Source organism: Populus nigra, chromosome 11 (assembly GCF_951802175.1).
Source record: "Populus nigra chromosome 11, ddPopNigr1.1, whole genome shotgun sequence".
Classification (NCBI taxonomy): domain Eukaryota; kingdom Viridiplantae; phylum Streptophyta; class Magnoliopsida; order Malpighiales; family Salicaceae; genus Populus; species Populus nigra.
Genome location: NC_084862.1, coordinates 10,327,065 through 10,338,972, shown reverse-complemented (window position 1 = coordinate 10,338,972; position 11,908 = coordinate 10,327,065). Strand labels below are relative to the sequence as shown.

The 11,908-nt window shown below is 32.6% G+C and overlaps 1 protein-coding gene across 1 annotated transcript; it reads left to right on the top strand.

Moving 5' to 3' along the window:
• The first annotated feature begins 3,701 nt into the window (after window positions 1-3,701).
• On the top strand, window positions 3,702-5,977 carry LOC133668163 (8-hydroxygeraniol oxidoreductase-like). The gene is made up of 7 exons (XM_062087900.1): window positions 3,702-3,863; window positions 3,967-4,115; window positions 4,213-4,250; window positions 4,367-4,769; window positions 4,870-5,109; window positions 5,285-5,440; window positions 5,563-5,977. The coding sequence occupies exons 1-7, from the start codon at window positions 3,824-3,826 to the stop codon at window positions 5,671-5,673; spliced, it is 1,137 nt and encodes a 378-aa protein (XP_061943884.1). The 5' UTR covers window positions 3,702-3,823; the 3' UTR covers window positions 5,674-5,977.
• The last annotated feature ends 5,931 nt before the right edge of the window (window positions 5,978-11,908 follow it).

Here is an 11,908-nt window from a genome sequence, read left to right as displayed (position 1 = left end):
ATTCTACAACAATAAGTTAATATCAACTAATTGTTACTTAGTTTTTTTTATGACATTGGTTCATAGGTGGATTATTCAATGTACATTTAATATTTATTAGTAATTCAACATGGATTAGTTAAATAGCAAATAGTTAGAAAATACAAAGCTCACATATATTTAACATAAAAAGCCTAAAACTAATTTTAAGATATTTTTTCATGATTTTCTCATAAGCATTGGTAAAAATTAAAACAATTTTCTTCCTATCGTGCAATTATAAGAAAGTTTCACGTCTTTTTATTTTTTATTTTTTAAAAAATAAATAAAGCTTTGTTGTTTTGCAATGCATAAATAAGCAATTGTTTAGGATTAGAAAAACAAAGTGTCTTGACTCTTTTTTTTTTTTATTAAAAACAAAGTTAGTTTGATTGTATAATTGAAACATATATGATCAAATAAAAAAAAAATGTGATAAATTTTAAAATTTTTATTTTAATTCCTTATATTTAGTAATATTTGTAATTAAAAAATCTTGAAGTAATTCAAACAAAAAAACTTGAAAAAAACATTTGATCTAATATACTAATATTTTAATTTTTATATTGTATAATTAAAATGTCTTTGTCTATTAATATATCAATAACGTTATAGTTATTATAAATAATTCTATTTTAATGATTATTATATCGAGATAAAATGTTATCACCTTGTACATATTAGTTTGTGGGCGTAAACAAAGCATAATTGTTATGTTTTAATTTTGTTTTATATATATATATATATATATATATATATATATATATATATATAAAGTGGTTTGAGGTAGGTAATGCAAACGCAAGTATATTGATTTTGATATATCAATAATTCTAAATTTTATTTGGTTTGACTGACAATTAAATTTAAATATATTAGTTTTGACATTTCACCAATCGCAAGTTAAGTTCGACTAATCATAAAACTTAAGTGTTTTGAATCTGATATAATACTAGGCTTGTATCTTTTCGGGTTCAGCATATTGCTAAACCTAAATTTGGATTTTTATATTCTAACTATTTGAGATTCATTATAAACTACCATAAACGATTTCAAAATCTAAATAAAATAAAATGTGTTCAGGTGAATTCACTATGATATAAGCTTCATGTAAGATGCCTTTAGACGTGACCCAGACCATTGTAAAGGACGGGCTTGCAGTGAACCGGTGTTCTCCTCCCTCCTCTCGCTTAATCTTCCTTCTTCTTCTTCTTCTTCTTTTTTTTAATTATTATTTATGATAATTGGTAATTGAGTAATGAAAGACATGAGAAATAAATGGTATGTTCTTCTTCGTAAGATATATGTCTCATTTATTGTTGAACGGTGGAGATTCCTTTAAACTGATCTAAGGGTTGAAAAGCATTTGATTAATTTTATTTAATTAAAAGGGCATTTTATCATAAACAAAAGGATTTACCTTATCTAAAATGTCTCATCACTTACCTTATGAGGTTATCTTTGGCTTGAAATATTATTATTACATATTATTTTTTTTAAAATAACTCAATTGAGGTTTACTCTACTTTTCACTTGGTACAAAAAATAATCTAAGTGTGGTGGTTACCTTTTAAAAATATTATATTAGGCTTGAAATGTTATTATATATTGTTTTTTTTTAATGACTCAATTAAAATTGTTTTTATATCATACTTTTCACTTGATATAAAAAATAATTTAAGTCCATGTTTGGTAGTGTGGTGGTTACTTTTAAAAATATTATATTTGGCTTGAAATGTTATTATATATTGTTTTTTTTTAAATGACTCAATTAAAATTGCTTTTATTCATGCTTTTCACTTGGTATAAAAAATAATTTAAGTCCATGTTTGGTAGTGTAGTGGTTAATTTTAAAAATATTATATTTGACTTGAAATGTTATTATATATTGTTTTTTTTTAAAATGACTTAATTAAAATTGGTTTTATATCATGCTTTTCACTTGGTATAAAAAATAATTTAAGTCCATGTTTGGTAGTGTAGTGGTTACTTTTAAAAATATTATATTTGGCTTGAAATGTTATTATATATTGTTTTTTTTTAAATGACTCAATTAAAATTGCTTTTATTCATGCTTTTCACTTGGTATAAAAAATAATTTAAGTCCATGTTTGGTAGTGCAGTGCTTGCTTTTTAAAAATATATATTTTTATTTTTTATTTTTAATATTATCATGTCAAAATTTTCTAAAACTATTTAAAAATGTCAATTTAATATTTTTTTAAAATAATAATTTGTGTTTATTTTTTAAAAAAAATTCAATTTAAAATACATCAAAATATTTTTTTTATTTTTTTATTTTTAATATCAGGACATTAAAATCTTTTTAAAAATACATTAAAATCTTTTTAAAAACACTAAAATAATATTTTTTAAATAAAAAATAATTTTTAAAACCAATTCAAACACAAAAATAAGACATTAAACTTGAAGGCAACAAAACTTGGACATCAATAAGTGATGTGGTGGGCAAAGCAATGATCTATAACATAATACTATATTAATTCCGACAGCAGAAGCAAGAACTAATTAATTTCACAAGTATCGTGTATTATATTTGTACCATACTAATATGTACACGTCAGTAGGTGGTGGTGGGTGCTCGGTCATCAATAATTTTTAATTGTGCAAAACTAAATCAAACCAAACTAATCTCATTAAAAAATTTAAAAGAATCTCAAAAATTAATATAAATTTTTATTTTTAATATAAAATAACAAATTCAAATCTAACAAAATCAAAACTGATCAATTGAATTTTAGTTTTTAATATAAAATAATTAAACCGAACTGAAATTGATTTGTTTGAATTAATTTTGGTTTAGTTTCAATTTGTTTTTATATTTTATAAAATTTAAATTTAATTATTTATATAAATAAAAATCAAACTAAACAAAATATAATGACACATAATTGTTATTTTTTATGACAAAGAATCCTAATCAATAAACACTATCTTTTTTATAATATATAAAAAAAGTATTGATAATTATTTGGTGAGGTATCATTTTCAAGTCTCGTTAATTTAGACCCCACACACGTCATTTATCCATTTTAGTATTTCTGGACGAGCTCTTATTTTTAGACAGGGTGACGCCACGCACTTTTATCCATTCCCATTATTCTATTAATCATTATTTCTGTTGAATCAATCAATACACAATATTAAATCAGACCTAATTTTTATGGTTAATCCACGTAAATTGTTTCTGTGTCGATGTTTTTAATTTTTTTTAATTTTAATCAATAATGTTCTATCATTTGTTAAAAAATCAACACATAAATTGAAAAATTAAGACGTTGATATCTATTTGACAAAAAAATATATATAAAAAATTAAATATAAAATTTAAATTATAATTTCTTAATATATGTTAAAAAAATTAATTTACTATTTTTTTATAAAAAATAATTTAAAAAATACATTTTATAAGATACGCGATCAAATGAGGGAGAGTCCGAGGTTCTGTCTGTTTTTGAATTTTAAAAGTATATTTTAAAAAAATAAAAATTTTTTATTTTTTTAAATTAATATTTTTTTAGTATATTTAAATTATTTTAATACTTTGATGTTAAAATAATTTTTAAAATATAAAAATATTATTTTAAAATATTTTTGAATTAAAAATATTTTCAATCTTAGATGAGATACGAAGGAGGTGTCCGATTACCGTTTTCTCTCTCTACATTAGATTTGTTAGCCTGCACAGCATAAGAATAAGCATTCCTCAGCAATCCATATTCTAAAATCAAAACTACTACTTTAGATTTGTTAGCTGCCTGCACAGCATAAGCATTCCTCGGCAATGTCAACGAGCCGCAGCTCACAGATTATAACATGTAAAGGTATGCTGATGAATGAGTTTGCTTCATGTGCGCTCGCGTAGCCACAGAAACATAATTCCTTTGCTTTCAGTCATTAACTTGCTATCTGGGCTTCGTCTGTCAGCGGCAGTAATATGGGGAAGTGGGGAGCCGTTGAAGGTTGAAGAGATACAAATAGAACCGCCAAAATCGACTGAAGTTCGAGTGAGGATGCTATATGCAAGCGTGTGTCACACTGATATCTTACTTGCCACGCGCAAAGGAGATCCCGTTGTAATACAATTTACTTGATTTTCATGATCATCCTCGCATAATTATTATTAATGTCTGTCCAGCTTACTTTGTTTCACCATTTTATCTCCTTTTCCAGCCACCTTTTCCTCGAGTCCTGGGCCACGAAGGCGTAGGGTAAGCCCTCTTTTTACTACATATATCAAAACTAGTACCCCAAAGCTGGGCTAGCTAGCTTTTGATGAATAAAGAGCTGATATCTTACAATAACTTGAATTGTACTCCCATTGTAGAACGGTGGAGAGCTTTGGGGATGAAGTAAATGGTCTTGAAGAAGGAGATTATGTGATACCAACAATGTTAGCAGAGTGTGAAGCCTGCGAGAATTGTACATCAGCGAACACCAATTTATGCCTGACATACCCTTTAAGCCGTAGTGGTCTAATGTTAGATGGCACTTCAAGAATGTCCATCAAAGGGCAGAAGTTGTATCACATGTTTACTTGCTCCACCTGGTCCGAATACATGGTTATTGATTCCAATTATGTAAACAAGATCGATCCAACCATACCTCTGCCTCATGCCAGTGTTTTATCATGTGGATTTTCAACTGGATTTGGAGCAGCTTGGAAGGAAGCTCAGGTTAAAATGGGATCAACTGTGGCTGTTTTAGGCCTTGGAGCTGTTGGACTCGGGGTTTGTTTTGCTCCTTTCCTTTCCTTGAGAAAAAAAGAAGAGGGTGTAGAATATTTTTCTGATGCCCTTATTTGTCTCTCAAAAATCTCTGTAAATGCAGGTCACAGAAGGAGCTCGAATGCTAGGGGCAGCTAAGATAATCGGCGTTGATAAGAATAGCATGAAAAAAGACAAGGGGCTAGCTTTTGGAATGACCGATTTCATTAACCCTGATGAGTGTTCGGATAAATCTATTTCACAAATGATAAAAGACCTGACTGGTGGAATGGGAGTGGATTATTGCTTTGAGTGCGTTGGTGCCGAGTCCTTGATTAATCAAGCCATCCAAGCCACAAAAGAGGTATATATATATATATATATATATATGCCCATAATCCCTCTCCTCTTCTTACCCATGCTCTGTTTTGTTCTGCTACAAGAAAGCAGTAAAATCAGCTAATCATATTCTAACTCAATTTGTGATGTTCGGAAAACCACCATTCAATAAGAGTTTCTCCCTTGTTGCTGGTTGTTAGGGAAAAGGAAAAGCAATTGTTATAGGCGGAGGAATCAACAGCGTAAAGATCGATTACGCTCCTCTTTTGAGTGGAAGAACCCTAAAGGGGTCCATTTTTGGAGGGCTCAAAGTAAAATCTGATCTTCCCATCCTCATGGAGAAATGCAAAAATAAGGTATGTCCTTATCAAATTAGCATGTGGAATGAATGTATAAATTGAAGTTACATTACTTGACAATAGCATACCATTGGAATGAGGAAAGCCAACTGATGGCAGGTCTGCTTAATTTCTGACAGGAATTCGATCTTGATGAACTCTTGACTCATGAAGTTACATTACAAGATATCGACAAAGCATTTGAGCTGTTAAAGCAACCAGATTGCGTGAAGGTGCTCATCAAGATTTGATTGATTAAGCTGCTAATAAAGCCTCCTGGCCATGTTTGTGTCTGAGTTAAAAAAAAAAAAAGCTCATAAAACAGCATATCTAATAGTTTCAACTGTTTCAAGCTTTGCTACTTCTCAAGAGCAATTCGAGCATAATTTGTTGAGGTTGATGAAAAAGTAATTTGATTTAGCAGGTGCTCTAAAAGTGATAGTATGTATTTCTTGCCGGATTTTCTATTCTGAAACTTCGCTACTTAGTTTTCCCAAATACCCTAAGCGTCAGCAGCTACACAGAAATAATATACAAAAATATCTTACGTTGTTCCTTCTTGTTAGTTTATTCTTTATCTTCTGTTTTTTTTCTCTTAAAAACTAATTTCAAAAATTTTAAAAACAAAAAACAGCAACGGTACCAAACACTTGCCTTGTAGATTACTGGGATAGGAGGAATGCTGTCAACAATGTCTGGGTAGTTCAAAGATAATTGTTTGTATTAATTTATTATGTTTTTTTTTTATTACATAAAACTTGTATATATACATGTACAATAAATCCTTTTTAAGGATGAAAACCTAAGAATAGAAATATATCAAAATCTTTTCCAAACTTGTTCCTAATTTCTAGTTTTCCTGATTTGTAATATTTCTCAAACCGAAAATTAATCCTTGTCACTACTCCTCCTCAAGTTGGTGCAAAGATATCTCGTATGTCTAATTTGTTGAGGGAGCAATGAAATAGTTTACTTGATACTGCTTTAGTAAGTATATTTGCCAATTAATCCTCATATTTGACAAAAGAAAAATTCACGGTCTTCTCATCGAGTTTCTGCTTGATAAAATGTCTATCTAGTTCCACATGTTTAGTTCAATTATATTGAACTGGATTATTGGCTATGACAATTGCGGTTTTGTTGTCACAATACATCTTGATCTCAGTCTCCATAGAATATCCTAACTCTTTAAGTAGCCCCTTTATCTATAGTATTTCACATAATCCTTCGGTCATCCCTCTGAATTCTGCTTCAGCACTAGATAAAGCAACAATATTTTGCTTCTTAATTTTCTAGGTCATCAAGTTTCATCTAACAAAGGTAAAGTATCCTGATGTAGACTTTTTGTCAGTCAGATTTCCTGTCCAGTCTGCATTAGTATAACCAATGATGTTACGATGATCATTCTTTGAGAAAAGAATTCCTCTTTCCGGAGAGGATTTTAAGTATCTAAGTACTCGCAATGTTGCCTCCATATGTACTTCACTTGGGTTGTGCATGAATTGAATGACTAGACTAACTGCATATGCGATATCAGGACGTGTATGTGAAAAGTAGATGAATCTTCCCATCAATTTCTGATATCGTTCTCTATTTGTGGGAACCTGGTATAGATATTCTGCTAAACAATGATTTTGTACGATTGGCGTATCCACATGTTTGCAATCCAACATATTTGTCTCATCTAATAGGTCCAGTACATACTTCTTTTGTGAGAGGAATATGCCCAGTTTTGATCTGTATACTTCGATGCCCAAGAAATACTTCAACCCACCAAGATCCTTCATTTTAAATTCACTTCTTAGATACCTTTGTAATTCTGAAATTCCTTCTTCATCATTTTCTGTGACTATCATATCATCAACATAAAAAATCAAGGCTACTGTTTTCCTCCCATTTCTTTTTAGAAATAGTGTATGGTTCGAGTTGCTTTGGCTAAATCCATGCTTTCGCATTGCTAGACTGGATCTTCCAAACCATGCTATGGGAGATTGTTTCAGTCCATAAAGTGATTTTGTAAGCCTACACACCATATTTTTTTTCTTTTTTTTTCCAATAAAACCAAAAGGAACATCCATATACACTTCCTCCTCTAGATCTTCATGAAGAAATGCATTCTTTACATCAAATTGAGGTAAAGGCCAGTCTAGGTTTGCTGCAAATGATAGGAGTATCCGAATTGTGTTCAATTTGGTTACTGGTGAGAACGTTTCCTGATAGTCAATGCCATATTTTTGTGTATATCCTTTAGCTACCAGTCTCAAATTTCTGAAAAACTAAAAAACTGGTAGGACATCTTTCTTATGTTTCAACATATAAACTCAAGAGACCCTTGTACAGTCATCAATAAAGGTGACAAACCATCTAAAGCAAGCAGTAGTCATAACATGTGCAGGGCCCCATAAGTTAGAGTGAATAATCTCAAATGGTGCATTGCATTTATTATAACTGATGGGGTAATTTGTTTGATGACTTTTACCTAGGATACAATCCTTGCATTTAAAACTAGAGAGCATAATTTTTCAAATAAAGTAGGGAATAAATGTTGTAGATAGCTGAATGATTGTATCCTAATTGGTAATGCCATAACTAAATGTCTTGTCCTTGTCGCTGTGATGATTGGGTGGAATGAAGTTTTCCAAGGTCCAAATCATCCACATTCCTCTTAGTACCATAAAAAATCTTTTTCATGAGAACATCCTAAAACAAACAAAATGACAAGTACATTAGCATGCAACAATTTAAATCTTCTGTTACTTGCCCTAGTGATAGTAATTTAGTGGAGAGTGAAGGAACAAAAAGAGTATTAGGAAGTAGGGGTGTTCATTTTCGATTCGGTTCGATTTTTATCAAAAAAAGTAACCAAACCAAATTTTTTTAAAAAAAACCAAAACCGAACCAAAACTAGTTCAAACCGACCGGTTTCGGTTCTGTTCGGTTTTTTAAAACAAAAACCGGTTCAAACCGGTTTGGCTCGGTTTTTTCGATTTGGCTCGGTTTTTCAGTTTTGGCTCAGTTTTTTCCAGTTTGGTTTGGTTTTTTTGGTTTGGCTCAGTTTTTTTCAGTTTGGCTCGGTCTGGCTCGGTTTTTTTCTGGTTTTTTCGGTTCAGTTCAATTCAGTTTTTTCGGTTCCAGGCTTAAAAAACCAAAACCAAACCGAACCGATCGGTTTTTTTAAAATTTTAATCAATTTTTTTCACAATTCGATTTTTTCGGTTATTTTTTTCTAGTTTTCTCGTTTTAATTGGTTTATCGGTTTTTTTGAACACCCCTATTAGGAAGAGTAAATGTGGTCAATACTTCCACTATTGTGGTTGATAATTCTATTGTTCCTCCCCTTGTTACCGGATATATATTGTCATAACTTTTTTTAGGTTACTCCCACATTTATTTCCTTCTCTTAAAAAAAAAACACAAAACAATGTTGTTTTGAATGGCACTGTTCTCCTTCTTCCTCTGCACACGCAGAGGTTGGGGAAGGAGAAGTTTTGCTCCCTTATATTTTTTCCCGCTTTCTCCCTCCCTCCCCACTTGCCTAAGCTCTGACCCATGGCCTACCACCAGATAAAAAAACAGAGGGGACAAGCCCCTCGGGCGGCTGCCCAGTGGTCGCTCGACCACCTTACCCTTGTGCTATGACTGGACAGGAGTAATAGACCTCTCTCCCTATTTTTTCCCTATAAATACCGACAGGAGAGAAGAGCCAAAAGAGGGGGCAGATATAGAGAGAAAGAAGAGAGGGAAGATTGAAAAACAAAGATGATTTTTGCTTGAGATACAGAGATGAGAAAAGAGAGAAAATAGAGCAGAAGAGAGAAGAACCACCACCGCCTGCCTTCCTCATCGCCGCCACGAGAAACTCCTTGAGCCATTGTCGACAGCAGCTCCACCACCAACAGAAACGAGAGAAGAGAAGAAAACAGAACAAAAAAACACACAAAAGAAGAAGAAGAAGAAGAACCTTCGACTAGCGTTGCAATTCCCCATTACATAACCACCTTGTTTGGAAGAAGAAACACAAATAGCACTGCCACAAAGTCATTGTAGAGAAAGGAGAACATTGTTAATAGAGCAGAAGCAAAAACAAGAAAAACAAAAAAAAAAAAACAAAGGAAGAACATCCATTACACCAAAGCAGCTACCACCGTTGTTCCTCCTCTCCACTGCCACCAGCAGCACCGCCAAGAGGAGTCCCCCAGTCTGTTTTCCCCCGCCCCTCTCTTCTTCCTTCTTCTTCTTCTACTCCCCATCTCCACTATTCTGCAAGTGAACTGTCGAGAGCTGCTCCACTGTTCCCTAGGCCGGACAAGTCCGGCCCAGCCCAAAATAACTGGGTCGGGTCTGGCCTAGTCCAAAACAAAATTCAAAAAAATATATTTTTAAAAATTTATGATTTTCCTGCTTATTTTTGTACTGAATTTTGCTTAATATTGGTTTGTATTTTTGTACCATAAAGATACAAATCTGATATTAAAATACCTGGTTTTTGTCAAAACATTAAAAAAAAATATTTTTGTTTTCATGCATACGGCTAAGTCTCTCAAAGATTAAAAAAAAATCATATTGTATTTTCATACAACAAAGAAAACTTCAAAAAATATGTTTTAGCTTGCATTTTGGCTTTAATAACTAGTTTATTAAAGTCATGAGAATTAGGCCAACATTTCTAAAATTCCAAAAAAAATATTTTGTTTTATTTTAATATCTATGATTATGAACTTACACGTAAGACGTACTTCTAATATTAAAATTAGTTTCTTTAGTTGACATAGAATGATTAGGTTTTACCCGATGAGATAAGAATCTCTTTATCAATGAGAACTTTTCTTAAACCGTAGACAGACCAATAACTAGAAAACATAATGAGACCGTAGCATATATTAGACAATAAAAAATGCAGCTTACTTTAGGTAAAGCGAATTTGAGGTGTTAATACCTTCCATTTACGCAACCAGTCTCCGTACTCGATCTCTGAGACCAGTTAGGGTTCATAGTGACCAAAGTACTAGGTGGCAACTCCCATTCTATTTTTCCACCGATAAAAGACAAGAATTCCTTGTCTTCCCATATTTGTCAGATGGATACAATACTACCTGAGAGTGGACGATCGTTGCGACGCCACACACGTGCGACATATATCACCGTTAGCATTTGATGTGACCTTCCATCGAGGAATTGACTTTGTTTTAAAGTCATTATGATCATAGGTTCACCGTTGGATACTAAGTTTGTGGAACCTATAATACTTGGGTCTTGAGTTGAAGACCAAGGTTGACTGTCAAGTGGCACAAGTGTATTTGGTTCTGTAGGAGTAATAAATGTTGCGTGGTCATTCTATTCTTCTTCTTTTCCCTTCAGTTCATACAACCACTGTGCATACCTGTGTAGCTAAAAACAAGTGTCTTTGGTGTGTTTATTTCCGCCACAATGAGTGCATCTGCCCTCTTGGGCTTTTAGTCTAGAAAAAATTTATCTGCTGGAATTCAACCCATGTGGTCCAGGCCTAGTCTGTTTATTGGAAGATGATGGGCTAAAAAATGGTTTGGATGAGTTGCCACCAGGTCCAGCCCGTCTGTTCGGGCTTATAAGACTTTTGTCCTTCTGTTGTCCTAGGTTTACCATGCCTTCCCTTCTCATCTCACCATAATTTCTATCTATGCCCCTTGTTAGTAAACCAAAACTATCTCCCCCTTTCTTCTCCATTGTTGCTACCCAATTTTTAACCCAATGTTTTGATAAATATTTGAAAAAAACAAAAAAAAAAAACAATGAAAACCCCAAAAATGCATTATTGATATATTTGCATTGTTTTTAGCACTTTCAACATTGTCTCAAAAGAATTTAAATTTCAAAGGTCTTTTAAACGTGTTCGATTTTAACGCGTCATTTTCAAAGTTATTGATTTTCCTCGTTTGAATTGACGTTGATATTATCCGTGTTCAAAATAAATTCAAAATACAAAAAACAAAAACGAAAAGTTGAAGGGCTAGTTTGGAAACCTAGCAACATTTTATTTATAAATATAGTGGAAAATATTGAAACAAGGGAGGAGAAAAATTTTGAGGGGCCATTGGCGAAGAAAATTTGAAAGGAGGAGAAAAATTTAAAGGTTAAAAAAAAAGGGAAACCCTAAAAACCCAATCATTTCTTCATAACTAGTAGAGAGAGAGCCGCCACCCGGCCCTTTGGATTCTTGCCTCCCATTCTCAGAACCAGGGTCCCTCACTATCTTCCACATCGCCTCTCTCGCTCCACCCTCACTCTCCTTCACGAGATCTCCCCACTCTCAGCCCCCTAGCCTTCTTCTTTTGCCCCCATAAACTGACCTCCATTGTTTCCCCATTTCCTTTCTCCCTTAGCCAGCAGGGCTTCCCTTCTTCAGCCTCTGTTCACACCAGCCTCCATAAAGACCCAACAAACTCGGCAACCCCTTCCTTCCTGAACCAACTGGCCATCTCACCAAGATCGAGTTAGACTATCCAACAA